General features: G+C 30.6%; 1 protein-coding gene across 1 annotated transcript; it reads left to right on the forward strand.

Annotated features, from left to right (window-relative positions):
* Nucleotides 1–684: 684 nt before the first annotated feature.
* LOC124840892 (transcriptional regulator SUPERMAN-like) lies at nt 685–2,044 on the forward strand. The gene is made up of 2 exons (XM_088095456.1): nt 685–1,729; nt 1,815–2,044. Exon 1 carries the CDS (start codon nt 979–981, stop codon nt 1,708–1,710), a length of 732 nt encoding a protein of 243 aa, XP_087951582.1. The 5' UTR covers nt 685–978; the 3' UTR covers nt 1,711–1,729; nt 1,815–2,044.
* Nucleotides 2,045–20,641: the final 18,597 nt, after the last annotated feature.

Genomic DNA, 20,641 nt, shown 5'->3' on the forward strand with positions numbered 1-20,641 from the left:
ATGTTGAACTTTAATATGTTGAACTTTGATGGTCAAAATCTTGACTAAACTCAATTATTAGGGTGATGATTTCATAAACAATCTATTTTAAGTGAGTTTTCTGCACAACTGATTGCTGAAAAGATCATTCTAAAACCAGAACTCTAAACTTTAAGCCATATCCCAAGTCTCAAAACATGCACCCCTACCCCGGATTCCCTTTGCTGCTATAACCTAATCAACATTTCCTAATAACTTTATCAGAAAATAGCCCCTTTCATATTTATACATGTTTAAACATTATATTATATTATATAGATGTAATAATTTCATCTAAACATGCATGAAGATAAATGTGTGGTGATGATATATATTAAACTTTGACATGAGATCATCCTTATTTAAGCTGGATTGACTGAGAAGTCCTCTAGCCTATTTATGACTCAAGGCTCATTAACTCCTCTCTCTTATGTTCTTTTTTTGATACAATTGTTATTTGTTTGGTACAAAAGTTGTTCTATCTGTGCAGAGAGAGAGAGAGAGAGAGAGAAATGTGAGAGTTAATAAGGTTGGATCTTTACCGAGAACAAAATATGAATATGTCATGTTAACTTGACCAGTGACAGAAATATGGCATAAAGGTGTGTAACCCTGGCAGGCCGAGGTTCCAAATTTAGCAAGCAGTGACCAAACACACAGGACTTTTCAGGGGTACCCTCCAATGGGATTCCCTCTCTTCGGTTTAGAAAATTGATGCTCTTTTTTCTTTCTACCTATAACCTCTTTCTAATTTCTACCACTCCCTCATAAACTCATCATCCCAACCCTCATCTTCATCTTTCTCTACTTCACAACACGCAACCCTTTTCACCCTTTTAGATCTCTCTTTTCAACATTTGTTGATATGATTTGAGTAGGACAGTTTAGTTTCTTTTTCAGATATACACCATTGCAATCTGCCTGAGGAATCAAAAAGGGGAGCTAGCTATATCTAGGCCAATGAAGAGGAACAATTTCATGAAAGACTACACTCACACTTGTGCCAACAACAACCCATCAAAAGACTTCACCCATGTTGTCAACTGTTACAACAACAAGCAGAACCAGATGGCTAAAGACTTGTGGGAGTGCAGCACCAACTCTCACAGCAATGCAGATCAGGACTATGTCAATGGCTTCCCTTGGCCTCCAAGATCATACACTTGTAGCTTCTGCAGGAAGGAGTTCAAGTCTGCTCAGGCTCTTGGTGGCCACATGAATGTTCATAGGCGGGATAGAGCAAGGTTGAGACAGTCACCCCCAGCTGAAGGTCAAGCAGCCCATATGTTCAACCTTAACCTTGACCCTACCACTACAAACCCTAACAACTCAACCTCATCTTGGTCCTCGTTACCACCATCTTCATCTTCTGCAACTCTCAAACCTGTCACTTGCACATTACCCTTGTTTGTTTCTCCCACTCCTCCTTCACCTTCTTCTGACTTGAAGAGATGGGTTCTTGTGGATGGCATTCTGTTGAACCCTTTGAGCACAAACACCCCAGAGCCCGCTAAGTCAAAGATTCCAGAATCTTTATCAGCCGGGGCTGGAGAATATGATCATGCTTTTGCAAGAGAAGATGGGTTCACAGTGTTGAAGAAAGGAGAAATTCTGAGGATGGACTTGGAGATAGGTTTGCCTAGAACTTATGATTTAGATCTGGAGCTTCGTTTGGGTACTACTTACTCTTAGGCCACACTCACACGGATAGGTATGAAGCAACCAGCATATGTAGTAGTTGTTAACTAGTTATCATATTTCTCTATGTTAATTTACTAGTTAATGTTGGCATGCAGCAAGAAGATTGGATGATTATTAACTTGAAGTAGGGTCGTATCAAATGGAAATGTATCTATACTCGCCATCTTCAACATAATAGCTAGCTAGATTCTATGTGTCTATGAAGGCTTTCACTTCCTTTACTCAATAGTTACGGGTGAAAAGCTTAATCTTAACTTAGTTTAGCATCTTGTTTTATGCTACCTTTTTCTGTCAAATTTTCAATCAGAAATGATTATGTTTTGGACGTGCATGAATTAGTATCTTTCACATGTTGATGATATCCTAAAGACTGATTGGATTTTGATCTATATATTTTTTAATGAAGTTAGAAAGTTATAGCATATATAGCACATGAACAAAACTTTTACTCCAACATTTAGTTACTGACGTATAATAATATAATGTTAGTTTTGAGCAGTTCTTCAAGGAAGATAACTGACATTAAACAGGAAATTGAAACTAAGCCTAACAATTAGGCATGATGAGGCACTTTGTAGTAAAGTATTTATGTAAAATATTTACTCTGACATTGTGGCATGACATTATTGATTCAATTTCCAACACAAGCCTCATTATGTGACTGCACAAACAATGTCCTATTTGGGGCCACTACATTTTAAAGTTAAGTTGTTCCAACTCGCATGGCAATGAATGGGTTTTCATAACATAGTTTTTTCATTTGTTTGACTAGCCTCTTGACCATATTGGGCACTTGGAAAACGATGTGAGAAATTTAGAACAATCACCAAACTTACCAATGATACCATACGTTTGTTATTGCTGATTTAAGCCCCCAACGACACTTTGCACGGTGACATACATACATAATTACTGTTCAGAAGATAGTTGCTTTATTTAATGTTTATCTGGTTATTGTAAAGCCCTTGCAAGATGCAAGAAGCCGGTAGAGAGAACAAACAACTTTTAGAACAGGAAAAATAAAAGCAATATGCAAAAGAAAGAAATGTTGTGTATTGAAAAGGCAGAAGGAAACAAAAAGCTGCAAGTTATGACCAGTAATATCTACCTTCAGAACAATATCTCACAGAGAGCCAAACAGAGATGTCATTTCATTAAAAATGTTGCATGGTTTTGGTACCCCAATTTTATGGCATCCAGTACTCTTTCTATAGCAACACAAACGTGGCCATGTGAGCTTCCAATCTTCACTTCTCATTGGATATTCCCCCAATATTGATCAGGACAATTCCTTTCACAACTTTCCTCTTACCCTTCATTGCACAACATTTTAAGATTATCTTTTATATATATGTTAGTTTTATAGTATCTTAAAATACTACCATTTAATCTGTGTATACTAACTTCAAACATCAAATACAAGGTTATATATATACTAAATAAAGGGGTTTTGCTTAAGCTCATTATATTAATTATTCCTTTTGAGTAAAATTAGTGCAATGATTGCAGAATGTTGTGGATAATGTTTAAGGGAAAAGAAGGTGTCCTTAAGCTTTCACATAGATAGATGTGAAACTGACAAATCATGAACTGAGATACATAAGTGCCCCACTGATGAAAACTTATGTAATGACAAAAAGTGAGATTTGTAATTAATTGTAGATATATGTGATAAAATTTTGATGGAAATTTGAATAGGTGGTGGTGACAAGAAAGGAGTGTTTGTGAAGATGTTAGTGTCCTTGATTGAATCCTGATCAATCTGGAAAATGGTGTAGGGGTCTCATAATACTTTGAACTGATCAAGACACAATAACATTCCATTTAAGGAAACACCATCATACCCATTTGACACCCAGACATTGTCGGGAACATATAAACCTTAAGATTTGGAAAAAAAACACCCTTCTCAAGAATCCACTAGGGCACTTATTTATGGAAAACAAATTGAAATGTTAAACCATGTTAATTCACACATGAATTGATTGCTTACGCTCTATCGTCTCCATGACTCCATCCCATGTCATCTTTTTATTTATTTTCTCTATTCTCAACTTTTCCTTTTCACAATATATTTCATAACTAATATTTTAAGTTAAAATATGTTTTTACATATTTTTTGTATTATAACTTATATATATATATATATATATATATATATATATATATATATATATATATATATATATATATATATATATATATATATAATAATTGATATTACCTTACCAATATAAAATGATTTTCAGACTCCATTTATGTGAAAATAAATACTAGATATTTGTAAGTAGTCATTGATTTCAGTGAGATTAAATATTTATAAGTGATCTCATAATAAATGACACTATAAGTATGATAAAAATTTATAAATAAAATAAACTCTAAATAATTTATATAATCTTTTGCGTTTGAATTTATCTCATCTCCACATAATTAATTTGTAAGGTAAAATTTACATGTTATAAATATAAATTAATCTCATCTCTAATATAGATTAGATGTCCAATTGTATAAATTGATATTATATATAATAAATGTTAAATGATTTGATGTTTCTTATAATTTGTGTTATCAAGTTAAAAGATATGTGTTTTAAAATGAAAATAAAAGATTTTAAATAAAGAATTAAACTGAAAAATACGAAATATTGAAAATGTATGTTAATTTTATGAATACTAGAGGAGGTGGGAAGGGATCAATCTTGTGTCATATTCTTTACAGTAGAGGTCTTGAGATATTATATCCTTGGGTTAGGGATAAGACAAAAACTTGAAAAATGTGCTAAATTAACAAAACATGGTAAGCATATATACAGAATGAAAAGCTGAAAGAATAAATTCTGTGTGTGAAGAAGCTTGAAGGCAGAAAAAATATAGGCCAAAAATGGAGATGCATCAATCAAGACCCTATATCTGCATGATGCCTCTTACATGCAGGCCCCGGCTTCTTTTTAACAACATTCCACTAAGTTGTAGGTAAGTACTCTGAGTAGAGCTTATAAATGAGAAGATAATTAGAGAAAAAAGAAAATACTTTTTATAAGCTAAAATCAATTTACAAGTTAATTTATAAATGTTAATTATATTAATTTTTTAAAATCTGATTTCAATTTTTTTACAACACTAGTAGAAAAATACCGTTGTCATATCGGGAGACGTTAAATTAAAGTCGAATTTTTTAAATTCGACGTTATCAAATTGACGTCGAATTTTGTCAATATTCGACATTAATAATTTTTTTTGTTTTTTTTAATGAATTGTGATTTTTTTTACAATTGTACGAGACCTGAATAGTAGAAAAACTACAAATTTCAGTTTTTGGTAATTTATAAAGCATGAACTATGAACGTGTAGTATATTATCAATAACAAACCACAATAACAAACAACAAACAAGTTCAATCAAACAACAACAACAAACAAGTTCAACCAAACAACAACAACAACAAACAAGTTCAACAAAAAAAAACAACAAACAAGTTCAACAAATAAGTTCTTCAAAACGAAAACAAAAACTAACCTTGAAAAGGTGGGTTCTTCGGAATAAAGTTTCGTCACCCGTGAGAGAAAAAGTAGAATGTGCCTATGAAGGACAAGAACACGAAAATAATCGGTCAAAACAAACGAAAATCATACATAAAGTAGTAAATTAATAAGCATTTGTATCAAATAAAGAAAGATTACATGTGACGTTATACGCGGTTTTTGCACTAGTGTAAATAAATTCGTGAAATATAAACTGAATTTTGGTTGAGCAAGATCCCCTATTGATTAAAATAAAAATGCCTAGCTTAGAATTTTAGTGACTTAATTATTAATGTAAAATCTTGTTAAAAACTTGAGTAAAAAATGCCTGATAAGTGGATAATGAATCTTTAAAAAAAAATTAGTTTGGTTCTTAAAAATATAGTTTTAAAAAAATTAAGGTAGTGAAGGAATGTGAATAATATTTTCATTCAAATGGTTTCTCGGATTTTTTTTTTTTCATCAAAGTTCTTTCTTTGTGAGACTCTTAGTTCACATTAAGAGTATCAAAATGGTTTGCTATCTCGAGAGTCAACCCAATTTACGATGGATTCTAATTTAGATAGGTTGAAAGATATAGTTTTTTTTTAAAATTTATATCAAACAAAATCTGGTTTGCTTAATAATTTTTAATATTAAAATGTTGATTAATTGAATGCTTAATTTATTTTTTAACTATATAAATTAACATTTTTATTTTCAGTTACTATTTCTATAATGTCAATTCTCTAATTGTGGTTAATACTTAGCAAAAGGGTGAACATGCTAGTAAGCCATTTTGATTGATTTGTAAACATGAGTAGAGATAATCCACTTATAATGTAATAAATAGGTTTAATAGATTTTTTTATTTTGTATTTCTTTTTTATTTAATTTGATCTTTTAGTTTTTTTTTTCAATTAAATTTTTGTATTTGTAAAAATAATTTAATTAAGTCTTTCATTATATTCACGTTACTTTCGTGTTCATATATGACATTTTAGTTCTTAGTATTTTAATTTTGTTTTTACTTTTTATTTTTCTTTTCAAAAATTGTTGTGTGAAGTAATGTCATGTCACGTCTCAAAGAATCTTAATTTTTTAAAATTATTATAAAAAAATATGTTATTTAGTGGAGATTATTTTACTAAAGTTATAAAAATTTTCACAAATTAACATGATTTAGGATGATTTTGGTAAATTATCTAAATGACAAGGAGTTTCAATTATTTTCTAAAGAGGTTTATAACCTACCAATATCATAATGCATTTTTCACTTTCTTTCTCACATTTTTTACATCTTTTCCCTTCCAAAATTTTACACTTCAACTTTTTTTTTAGCAAATTCGAAAACCACATCTATATCTAAGCGTCAATTTCCCAAATTTTGTTACTCTGTTCAATTCATTCTCCTTCTTTCATTTCCCCTTTTGGTTCCATTTTCTCCTCTGATTCTCAGTCTAAACAATAATCATTACCTTTCAATATCTGTCGTAGAGCCATCACAGGGACGACGGAGTTGTAGACAACGATTGTTTGACTAATGGAATCTATACCAGATAAAAAAAAATGGTGTGAGGAACCAAAATGTATAGGTATGATAAAATACATTTACGTTGTTAGTTGGCGACTAGACGAAAAATGTAACTTTTCACATCTAATGCCTACACACCAAATATAAATTTACTTCTAGTCCCCAACTATCATACAAAAATAATGTCGTATTAATTACAAAAATGTCATCGCTCATGTTTTAAGTATGTTAATTTTAGTCCCGATAAATCTAGAGACATAAAAAAATTATTTTTATGTTAATGAATATTTTCTTTAGGAGTAAAAAAAGTTAAAACTATTTGTATGAGTGTAGTGGTATAAATTATGATCAATATAATCATAATACAAACAATCACAAAAATAGATAAACTTACTACAATAAATTATGATTTATAATATAAAGAAATAAAATTATATACAAAACTATATAATCATAATACAAACAATCACAACAGATAAACTTATTAAAATAATTTATAATTTATAATATAAAGATATAAAATTATATATAAATTAATCTTAAGAACAACTTATTCATATTATTATTAATAATAATATTTTTTCACAACCTCACAACCCATTCCTTACCTTAACAAAGATTATTAAAGAACCAAATTATGATGCATCTCATTCTTTACCTTAATAAAGGACAAAAAAATTAATGAGGTCTTCTAGAAGAGATGTATTGGATAAGTCTTACTAATACTAAAACACTACACTTTACTCATATCAAAGCTTACTGAAAATGTGAAAAATAATCCAATGCAATCAATATATGATCATATTGGTGTTAAAGGTTTAAAAACTCTCTCTCAAAAAGATTTATAATTAACAGTTACTTTTGTTAAGATATTGATAAGTGTACTAAATCGTATAAGTAATAAAATAGAAAGTTTAAATATCATTTTTCTAATAGACTCGTATTTGTTTAGAGAAACAATGTTTATTTACTGATTAAGGCTAAAAACTTAAAAATGATGTAATCTAAATTCTAGAAAGCAATTAAATTTATGAAAATAACTATATGATATTCCATGTTCTAATTCAATGTAAAAACATTAAACACTAAACAAGAATTGAATTGAACAAAAAAGTAGTGGAAAGAAATATATTAAATAGCATAAATTATAAAGAATAAACATCCAATCCTAATGAATAAAGGAGTTAGTTACTCCTATATTTTCTGAGCAATAGAAAAGGGATATAAATGATGAAAATAACGGTGATAATAAGTGTTTTCAACCTCTAGAAGTTTGATGTATCTTACTATTAGTAAGAATCAACAAATATGCATTTGATACAAATTAAGAAAACCTAAGAATTTGACATTATATATATAAGAGACAAAGAAGAAAATCTAGTAGTCTACTCGAAGAGTGACTATGCTAGAATATTAATGATAGTAAAAACATTCTAGGATATGCTTTCATGTTTAGATCAATTGTTGTGTCATGGCTAGTTTCATGAGATTGAGTTTATTGTTGGAGTATCATGTGTAGGTCAAAATATATAGTTATTAATGATACATTAAAAGCTTGCATACTCTTATAAGAGACTTACCACTATATTTTTGGACAACAACCCAACAATTAAATTGACTAGGAATCCAGTAATAGAGGAGGTTTTTACTTTCCAAAAAAAAACCTCTCTAAATTGAATGTGATACTAGGGATCACGGAAAACCCCCACACATAGATTGTGGTGACTCTAACTGCGGGAATTTAAATAACTTTCGAAAATTAATTTGTGGAGAATAAAATCCCCTACAAATCCAAAATAAAACATCCACTAAATAACATTTTTTTTAGTGGTACTTCATTGAAAGAGCAAGTATATTAATGGAAGATTTCATCTTCTAAAAATTTATGGCTACAAACATTGAGTTTAGAATTGTTTAGTAATTTTATACGAAAATAGGAAATGGTTGATTTGTGTAGTTAGTATTAATATGTTTAAAAAATCAATATTAAGGAGGGATTTTATGTTACTTTAGTTTAACTTATAAAAGGACATGTGCAAAATTATAGAAGGAATAAATATTTCTCTCTTTTCAACCTTCTATTTCTTAATATCAAATAGAGCTTATAAAAGGACATGTGCAAAATTATTGTAATTTTAATTTTTGAGATATAATGAATATGATATCAATAGCTTCCTTGATGAAAAATTAAAACGATAAAACTATAATATCTCAAAGATTTAATTAATATAATTAATATGTAATAAATTAAAATTACATATTTAGAATATGTTATTAACTCAATCTATAGTAAGAAACTAAAATCATATAATGCTTTATAAGTAAAAATATAATTAACTGTACTTTAAACGTACGCACATATTTAACTTAATTTTATTCCTTATGCACAATTTTAAAATGATTTTTTTTTTAATTATGATAGATTACTAATTATAACAACTTCATACATTATTTCTAATCTTCCACTTACATTTAAATAATTAATTTTTGCACAATAAAGAATTATATATATATATATATATATATATATATATATATATATATATAATATTTAAAACTTTTAGAATATTTGAAACATTATTGGCTGCTCTATACAACGATTATAACAATCGTCAAATAATATAAGTTAATTTAAATTAGTCATATTTATGCATGTATGAAGCTTTTGATAATTACTTTGGTCATCAGAAAATTATATCAGAAGAAATCACGAACCATTTTATTCTTATCACACATATTTACTTATACCTACTTCATTAATTAAGAAACTATATTCCTTACACCTTACTTCTAAGGTATACTTTGGTTATCAAGAAACGACATGGCTGAACAACACCTTCTAAACAACACATATCGAGTACTGTTAATAGAGACCATTTAAGGTATCATAGTGTACGTAAGCTTGAGATATATTTTAATACTTAGGTGATATACATATATATTGAGAAATTAATTCGAATTGATGCTTAAATGGTTGGTTGGATAAACAACTCTCAGAGAAGAGAATATTAATAGAAAATTTTTTCTCTTGCTCAAACTCTCATTCAATGACTCAAGTGATGTTTTTATGGAATGATATTAAATATCGCCCTTAAATAAAGAAACATTTCCTCTCAAATTGGAATAAAACATAGGTTTTCACATTTCAAAACCTTATATATTATCAGTTTTGCATTAATATTTACCAATTTCGATCCACTTGATTTCCCAACATTTATGCTTTCCTAATAATAAACTAATCAAATCAATAAAAACGTTTTGATCATAATGTGAAATCAAACAATTAATTATCTAAGTCAAATTCCTCAAAAATATATATAAAATTAATTTTCTTTTCTAAATAACTTACTGTCATCAAACATGATTTTAATTTTTGAGGTTATTTAAATAAATTTTGAAACACAATAATAATCGAAGAAATATTTTTTATTTTAATTTCAATTACTCTTACCACTAACATATGAATTTTTTCATCTACTGTGGACTTTTTATATCTATTAAAAGTTATAATGGTAGAAGATGTGAATTTACGTTTGATTATTTGTTTTTGACATAAATTTATGTCAAATTATCAATAATCTAGATATAAATTTATATTTGACCATTTTAAGTTATAAATTTATGTCTATTTGTATACAATCAAACATAAATTATGTTTTATTATGTAAAGTTAGGTGTAAATGTACGTATGCTAAGCATAAATTTATTCTGACTTTACATTGTCTACAGTGTTTGTAACATCTCAAAAATACAACTTGAAACTATATAATAGAATAATCACATTTAATAATATACAGATCAGTCTTACACTAAGATGAGCATACGATTATGGCCGAACGGCCTTACAAAGCAGTACAAAAATATAAAGTTGCACAGTAGTACGATCCTGACCGAACGGTTTACAAAAGCCTATACCGAACGGTCATACTAAACAAAAGGGAAGGTGATCGAACGATCACCTTACTATAAACTAAACTACTGACTGAACATCCTACTGTTCGGTCTTCACTTCTACCTCGACCGAGTTCTCTTCTTCTGGCGCGTCTTCCAACAGCTCGTCTCCTTCTGCTCACATCCACACGGATGATCATTGCAATGACAAGACGAACGTACAAAACAAGACAATACAGGAAATACAGGGTAAGCTTATGTAATTTAATTCAGGTTTAAACATACATTTCACACAATCAAACAGACAAGATAATTCATCATACGTTTCAAGCAAAGCCTAATACTAGACTGACTGTCCGGACTGTATGAAATCTGTGTAGCTACAAGCGTTCGTGCACCCGGGTGATGTAGTAACTGGGATGCCCTCAACAGCTGCCACCCGAGGTTAGTCCTATCTGTCCAAATTAACCATAAGGACTAGGACCTCCTGTCGTCCCCACACATGACCTACCCTCCTCTACATGAGGACAAGTACTCATGGAACATCAGGATGAACCGCCAGCTTAGCATGACCACATTCATACTTTACAAATTTCAATATTCATTCATGAGTCGTTCCTTCCCGGAACGCTCTTCCATAATCAACACATTTCATCCATATCACATTCTCCTCATCTTTCATGATCAACCATCTCAAGTTAACCATTTGTACAAAGATCACTAAGGGTACTAAATACCGAACGTTCAACCCTAAACTCAGAACGAGACCAACACTTGGAGCGAGACTGAGAGTCTCCAGTTCCAGAACGAATTAAGATCAAAGAGGGTTATCATCGGGTTGAGAAAGAAACGAGTAAGATCAAGAACTACTAGAACAAGCGTTACTTACAAAGTGAGTCAATTAAATGAACTGACTCTTGGGAGATCAAAATGAACACTTCAAAGACCATGTCAATTGCTAAGACTCTAGGCCGACACAAATGAATACAGACACTTCAAAGAATAATACTTATAAGAATTTACATGATGAAACCGAACGTTAATAATTATACTTAGCCTTTGAAGGAGCTAAACACCAATAACCATCTGAATGTCAGTCAAAGACTGGACACTATAGTGAACGAACCCTATTGGGCTTGACCGAACGTTCTTATTATGAAATTAGCTTAAGGAACTAGAACGAGTGCATGGTGTAAGACCAAACACTTGCTTAGTACGAACACTTGGTATAAGACCAAGTGCTACTAAACTTATAGAGAAGAGGCTTGATAATTAATATCAGATACTAATTGAGTAGTGTTTAAGAATAACTAAAATATACAAATACATACATATATATATATATATATATATATATATATATATATATATATATATATATATATACACACACACTTAAGTTTATCATAGAATATCAAGACATAACTATACTTGGTCGAACGCTCAAGCACAGTATTACGACACGAAGACGCTCGTCCTCAACTAGGATCCTTCCCAAATGAAAGAATCCAATTCTAACCAAGTTTACTAACATTACCGAACGGTCAATGATCGTTCAATGACGAACGTACATTATCATAGTGGAATTTCATATTCAGAATTCATTTATATTCACCTCATTTCTTAACATATAGTTTCATAACTTATACATTCATATCATAATCAATTTTCATACTTCATACAATCCAAACATATCAACCATCATATATACTAATGCAGTCAATTCAACGAACGTTCATGCAACACACATAATCATACAAATTAAATTAATAAGCTTCCCTTACCTTTGAGCGTGAACGAACGTCCTAGAGACAAAATACGATTTGCTCGACTACAATTTCTTCTACCCCCACACTCAACAATTCTTCAACTAACCAAACAATAGACCAAAAATGGTTCAGAAAGGAACTATGAACGCATGCAACCAGAACTTGGTTTGCATGTGCCAGAGAACGAATGACTAAGGACAAGAATAACTTACCAGTTCAGAATTCGAAACCGATCGATTCAAACTGAAGCTTTGGACGCCGGAAGTGCTTCTACGGTGCCTGAACGGTGATCGGAGAAAAGAAAAGGTGAGATTTGGTAGAGAGAAGGGATGGCTTTTAGAGAGAAGGAGGAGAAATGAGAAATTTAAGAGTTTGGAGAAGAAGATGCATGTAGAGAGTGTGACGCAAACTTTCCAAAAACTCAGTTTTGCTTAAAACGAACGTCTGCTCATCTGCCGACACCTGCCTTCCACTATCTGATTTTCGGATCCTTGTCGCTTGACACCTGGCGTTCGTTCAGAGGGGTTTGGGTGCGTTTTTAATGATTCTGACAATGTTTTAATTTAAAATTAAATTAGTTTTGGCACAAAATCAAAACTTATAAATAAAAAATTATTTATAATAAAATATACATTTTAAATACAACATTTCCATTACATAATATATATTTATAATGTAAAACTACATGCTAAACCCTTATATTGAATCAAAAGAATAATCTAACTAAAAACAACAAACTAATCAAAACATGAGCGGGAGGAACTGCTCATTGTTGTCTTATTTGGATAATGTCTTCCTTTGATATAGCGATGTATCATTAAAGATTTGAAACAATGATATGATATTTGTATGATATAAAATATGGGTCGTTTGGTCCATCTAATAAAGGTCGTTTGGTTCATCTACTCAGGGTCGTTAGGTCCATTCGCTACAACAAATGTTGGGTCAGCGTTTTAGTTATTATTGGACGAATAGTCCAACAAACGATAAAATATCAAAGATATCTGATTAAGGATATTGATAAGCCATTTATGAGAATCTCAAGGTAAGTTTGTTTTTATTTTATTTGGATCTGTGCTAATTTAGGATCCATAAGATGACTTATAAATATAGGGTCAAGGTCAAAAGCCAAGTACGTTCGATCAGAATTAAAATACTGTTGGGTATCCAAATGTGAGTCTAAGTCCCGCATTGGATAGAAATGAGAAAGTAGAGCAGTATATAAAGATGAAAGACCCGTTAACTCATTGTCTTAAAATTTTGGGTAAAGAGTTATGTCAATCCCTTATATAATTGGCTCAAATGTTATTGGTTTTTGTGTAACTCACATGTTCCTCTTTTGGAGGTGACCTTTTGTCACATTCAAATATAACAACTTTTAACAAAAGCTAAACCTTAAATCTTAAAACTCATATTCAGAACAAACAAGTGTAATATTTATACATAGCCAAAACTGAGTTCCTCCGAAACAATCAAACATAATTTAAAAGTAAAAATATAAGAAACTAAACCTCGATACAACAAAATAATCAGAAAAAGTTGTTTCCAAGAAAAGTGCACACGAAAAATGAAAAAAAAGTCCTTCTTTTAGTCACCAATGCAAGTCGTATGCGCAAAATCGTCATAGAAGAAACTTAATTCATCGCAATTTTTTTTCTAACAGAGAGAAGTGATGGAGAAAAAGATCCACTGTTGTTAAAAGTTTAAAATAGATTTACGTTTGACCTATATAAAAGTCAAAATAAAAAAGTCTTTTTTTTACTTCTGACCATTATAACTCACTCTAACTAAAAAGATCAAATATAAATCTACTTAATATATAAAGGTCAAACATAAAAAAACCTGTTTTACATCTTCGTTTATTTATAAAAATGCCATTACACACTTTGTATATCAATTATCTTCGTATCAAACATAAATTCGTTAAATGAATAACAATTTTTATGTTAGTGCGTCAATCAAAAAGATCAAATCAAATTTAAACTCACATTCAAAATTAAAGTTTCTAAAATTACCGAATCAAGATAATAATAAATGATTGTAATTCAAACAAATATACAAAATACTAAATCCAACGACTCTTTTTCTCAATGAGTCAAATAAAAATTACCCATTACATTCTCATATGGTGTCTAACCTAAGATTATATTTCAACATATTTCCTCTTAAAATCTCAATTCATGAATATAAATATATAAAGTTAACTCTTCTTACTTTAAAATATTTTTGTCGCCTAAGAATTATAGTTTACTTATCTCAAAGTTTATCTTTATAGGCATAAAAACTGAAGTAACTGTTGAATAAAAGAAAAGAAAAGGGTCCTATAATATTATATATGCTATGATGCCCTTAGTTGTGATCTTCCAATTTGAAGGGCACTGAATGAATATAGTTATATTAAAGTACTAACTTTTATTTATTTTATATTCCATGACTTGTATATAAAGAAAGAAAAAAAAAACTATCACGTGTAATTCTGAATCCTGTGTTCATTGACTGAGGATATATTGCAAGTGTACACACAGTATTTTAATGTGAACACTTTACTTTTTTCCATGAGGCAAATAAGTATCATATAAAATAGGTAAAAGTTACCCATCCAAATGCACTAGAAAAAATAAAAACTTTGGTACTTTATGTTCTCACAAGAGTACTCTTAATATCACGTCCATTAGTTTAGGGAATAAGTTGGTGTGATTGTAATGAAAAGTTTCTTCTTTATACTTCATTGACTCAGATTGTGGGATTCATACAACAACAATCTCCATCTTTTGCATGTGCTTATTACACCATCAATCAATAATAAACTATTTCCTTTAAATCGCCCTCATCACTGAAATTTATCAGAACGAAAACTTCAAAAATAAAAATGTGTTCTTATAAAAATTGTATTATTTTTTTTCTCTAAAATTTAAATATACTTTCAATAATTTAACTCAATTCAACAAAAGTTAATTTATAAAGATTACATTTATTTCTCACTTATATACCCTTTTTCGTTTTTTTCTCTTTCATTACATGTTTGTACAACCTTAATTATGTCACTTTTATATTCTTCAATATTTTTTAAAAGTATAATTTTAAGCATAACTTAATTTCGTAAGAGTGATTTGTGAATGAGAAATGTCTTTCATGTATTCTTTTGCTGGTGTGATTGAGTATTTTCCTGCAACATTAAGTTTACTGATTTATTGTGAAATTGCAAAGAAGGTCTTTGGCTTTTCTAACATGATTGTTGAAAGAAACAGCCTGCAAGTGCAGGTGCCAAGTGCTCTCATCATCCAAAAATTGTCAACAATTCTATGTCATTCTAGATAATATATTGGATCTCCTAAATTCAATGCAACATTTCTTATTCTTTCATTTTTGAGAAAAAAAAAGTTTTAAGATATTATGGTATTTATAAAATAGATAAATATACTAGAATCTTAAATTTGTAAGACATCAGTAATTTAATCTTAAAAGACAGGAAATAGAATATTTAACTTTTAATTGATGAAAGAAGAACTATTGGGCCCTGATACTATCTTTTTTTAAACCATTTTATATCATCAAGTTATAATTTTAAAAAAACACTTAGGCATATTTTCAATAATCAACATGATATTTTAACATGTAAATTTTATTTATTCATAGGAAGACTTAGGTGTGTTCACTTGATGATTTGAGGAAGAGAGATGTGATGAATTTGAGAATAAATTGTATGTTATTTTTCTGAATGAATTTGGAAGGTAATTAAAAATAGTTTAGAAATAAAGTTTGTGTAGGATTTCATCAATATGATAAATAAAATAATGTATTCTTGAAAAATATAAATGTGTTCTTATAAAATTTGTATTATTTTTTTCTCTAAAATTTAAATATGCTTTAGGAATTTAACTCAATTCAATAAAAAAGTTAATTTATAAAGATTACATTTATTTCTCACTTATATACCTTTTTTCGTTTTTTTTTTCTTTCATTACATGTTTGTACCACCTTAATATGTCACTTATATATTCTTCAAAATTTTTTAAAAGATCTAAAATAGAAGTTTATATAATTTAAAAAGTATAATTTTAAGCATAACCTAATTTTGTAAGAGTGATCTGTGAATGAGAAATGTCTTTCATGTATTTTTTGTGCTGATGTGATTGAGTATTTTCCTGCACATCATGATTACAGTGGAGGTCTTTGGCGTTTCCAACATGATTGTTGAAAGAAACAAGCACAGGTACCAAATTCTTGTTGGGTTATTGGGCTCCCTTTCTATGTGGAGAATAGGTCCAAATAATGTGAACCTTTATGTCTGACTAGGTTAAATAGAGATGAGTCAGATTAGTAGGGCACATTAGAGTCATTTGAAGAGAGACAAAACCCAAGTGAGAGAAAAAGAAAGAGAGAAAGTTATTCCCGCATAACCCTAAACCTTCATTGGTGTTTTTGTCGCTGTGAAGTCGTTCACTGTTGGATCGAGCTTATTTGTGGACAGTAGATTCCACGCATATGGTTCTTCATTCTGACCGTTCAGATCGTCAATTGTAGGTCTAGATCGAGAGAAATCGGTCCCGCACTAGCAGCCCTGTTTTGGAGAATTTTCATCTTCTTTATTCTCATTTGTAAGCATTTGTGCTTATTTAAATTGGCTTATTGAACACATCATTTGGTGTTATTATTGGAGACTCCTTTGTACCCTATTATTGATCATAGTGCATTTTTCTTTGGTCTGGACGACTCGTGGTTTTTACCCTTGCATTGAGGGGTTTTCCACACTAAAAATTGTTGGTGTCTCTTTGTGATTTGGATTCTATTCTTGTTCTATTTGTTTGGTGCTCCTCACAAATTCTCGCAAGAAGGGGGATTGAATTTCTGCTGCGTTATTACTCTTTGCCAAGTTGTTATATTTTTTGGCCCTTTCCCCATCAGAGTGGTATCAGAGCTCTTTGGTTAAGAGATTGTTTAGTTTGCGTGAATGATGGAGGCACATACAAAATTGATTCCTTTGAACGGAGAAAATTATCACCTATGGAAAGGCAAGATGAAGGACTTGCTATTTGTGAAAAATTTGCATCTTCATGTTTTTGCTTCCAATAAGCCGGAATCCAAGTCAGATGGAGAATGGGATTTTGAACATCAATAGTGTTTCTTTTTTATTATTTCTTTTTTATTTTTGAAGTTTTATTGTTTACCGTTTTTCACACTTTCCTGTGTCGGTTAACATAGTTGCACTTTGTATTTTGATTTGAAATTTTTTGTGCTATCTTTTTATGATTTTTGGGTGTTTGTCACAAATTTTCAGCCCATTTTGATTGGATTTGCTTATACTTGTGTTTTACCCCCTTATGTTTCACTATGTTCACTTTTGCTGATAAAGTTGACTTAGTGTATGACTAGGGGAAATCTTGGACCATGACCACTTGTGATCCTGATATTGATAACATTTTTCATAGATTAGTTTGAAATTCTAGGAATTTGTAGTCTTTGCATTTAGATAGCCTTAGTTGCATAATTAACTGCATTCTTCTTCCACATGTCTACCTACTTTGGTTATGTTCATAGAGCTTATTCTGCCAATGGCTCTGATTATGAGTATCCTTCTACATCTAACTCTAATTATGATTCTCCTTCTGTGTCCACTACTCCATATTTTGGGCATATTGCATCTGTTGCATCAAACTCTACTTCTGATTCTCATTTATATTTTACTTATTTCTATGTTGAAAACAATATGGCTCATCCTCCAACTCGTGAAGGTGCTTTTTGGGAGCCGGTTCCACCTAATGAGGATTATTTTCATTATGTTCTCAACACTGGACTGATACATTTGTTGCCTAAGTTTCATGGTTTTGCAGGTGAATGCCCACATAAACATTTAGAGGAGTTCCTTATTATTTGCTCTACAATGAAACCTCCACATGTCCAGGATGATCACATGTTCTTAAGGGCATTTCCGCATTCATTACAAGGAGTAGCAAGGGATTGGTTGTACTGTCTTCCTCCAGGGTCCATCACTGCTTGGGGAGAGCTTAAGCGACTGTTCTTGGACGAATTCTTCACTACTCAGCATCATTTTGATCAGTATGGTCACAACAACAATCTTGGATTGAATGATCTTAACTTGGGATGGTATGATGCTCTACAACAACAATATCAATATGGCCTCAGCTAAAAATTCTTTTCTTGGCAACTTTCGCGGACTTTATCGCCTCAGTTGCCCTTGTAACCAAGGCTGTAGGTGCTTTATGGCTTCGGTTAAGATAGAACCGAGGCATATACTTTCCCAATAATTTCAAAAATGCCACCGCCCCCATTTTATGCTTCGGTTTCTGACCAGCCGAAGCATATTGGGCGCGTTAGTAGCCCCGATTTTTACTATTGATTGAATCTGTTTTGCACTTGTATTGAGTATACGCTTAGTTTCCTAATTGTTGTTTAATCTTCGCTTAGTTGATGAAACTGTGTGGTGCAAAATCGATTGAATATGAGCAAATTGTTTGCTTAATTCGCTTTTATGAAAGCATGATTGGTCTTCGCTTAGTTGGTTAATTCATGTTGGATTAGGGGTTAGAGGAGTGAGTATTTGTTGCTAATCTGTGACTGAAAACATTGTAATTGAGTTAGTGACCAATCGTTTTAAATCCGTGTTGAATTCGTGTTTTAATTTAGTTCAATTTAGTTCACAAACTGTCCACAAAAACACCCCCACCAAATGTTCGATCTAATTTCTAAACCACATTTGGTCCTTGAGAGACGATCTAGGAGTCACTTCCTAGTATTCGGAAACATTCCATATCTAACGTGGGAGTTTTCTAAATTAGATAATCCATAAGTTCTACCATTTCCTTGTCCTAAGAAATGCTTAAATACGGGTAAATTAAATATAAATTATTGTTTCAATGTTAAACAATGAATATTTGTTGTCTCTTATTATCAAATTCGTGAGTTAACGTTAACTTGAACGAGTTTACGTTTCTAGACTCGGTTTTCGAGTTAATTCGAAAGTAAACTTGTTTTTTAAGTAAAATCGGTTGAAAGGAAAAAGAAAACAAGGTTGTTTTGGGGAAACATGACTTGGTTAGGGTTATGATGTTAAGCTTGTTCTTCTTTGTTTGCTGTATTCTACCACTGTCTCTCACGCCCCTACGCCCCTCTTTGGTCATCGTGCTCACCATCCCGCTCGCTGTCATGCCTTATACACACTCGTTGTCTAGCCTCATACACACTCGTTGTCTAGCCTCTATGATTGGTCTTGCCTTCACGCTTGCACTGCGTCACTATTGTGTAAATGATTTTTTTTTCTCAATAGTAAAGTAAAGCCCTCTACAACTCTTTTTAATACGTAATTGTTGCACTCTTGTTTTTTCTTTTTTATGTTTTGTAGTGAAAAGACTTAGAACCTTATGTATGAAAATGCATCAAATTCAATGGATATTAATCCAAGTGCATATTCATTTGTTAAAAGTAGAAGTAAAAATGTTTCGAGAATTTAAATATAATTAGTGATAATGGGAAAGAAATTAAATATAATTATTGCTCAAAGATTGTGAGTGAAAACATATTTAAATTTAAACATCATCTTGTTGGAACGAGGAAGAATTTTGAACCTTATGCTTCTGTTTAAGAAGAAATTAAAAATTTAGTGATAAAAATAATTGCAGAAGTTAAGGATGCTTCATTAAAGAGACAAAAGTTAAATGATGTTAGCAAGGGGATTCAAGCAACTATAAATCATATGATGAAAAATGGATACAAAAAAGAAGTTGATGCTTAAGTAGCTTAACTCTTTTACACTAGTATCATTGCTTTCAATGGAATTAGAAATCTAGCATTTCCGAAGTATGGAACCACCATCTTATCATAATATTAGAGAGAAGTTCTTGAAACAAGTTCTGGAAAAAAATTGATATAATTAAGGAATATAAGGAGCAGTTGAAGAGAATTGGTTGTATCATTATGTTTGATGGTTGGACGGACAAAAAAAGACGTTCTATTTGCAACTTCTTGGAGAATAGTTCTAGAGGGACAATTTTTCTTTATTTACTTGACACCTCATACATCTAAAAAACAACTGATAAAATATTCAAAATGTTAGATCACATTGTTGAGTTTGTTGAAGAAGAAAATGTAGTTCAAGTTGTCATTGATAATGCTTCAAATTTCAAGGCAATTGGAGAGTTGTTGATGAAAAAAAGAAAAAAAAATTATATTGGACTCCATGTGCAACATACTACATTGATTTGATCTTTA

Source organism: Vigna umbellata, chromosome 7 (assembly GCF_029865625.1).
Source record: "Vigna umbellata cultivar VRB3 chromosome 7, Vumbellata_1.0, whole genome shotgun sequence".
Classification (NCBI taxonomy): domain Eukaryota; kingdom Viridiplantae; phylum Streptophyta; class Magnoliopsida; order Fabales; family Fabaceae; genus Vigna; species Vigna umbellata.

What these genes read in the sequence shown, in the direction of transcription:
- LOC124840892 (XM_088095456.1), top strand. Translation starts at nt 979, where the DNA reads ATGAAGAGGAACAATTTCATGAAAGACTACACTCACACTTGTGCCAAC.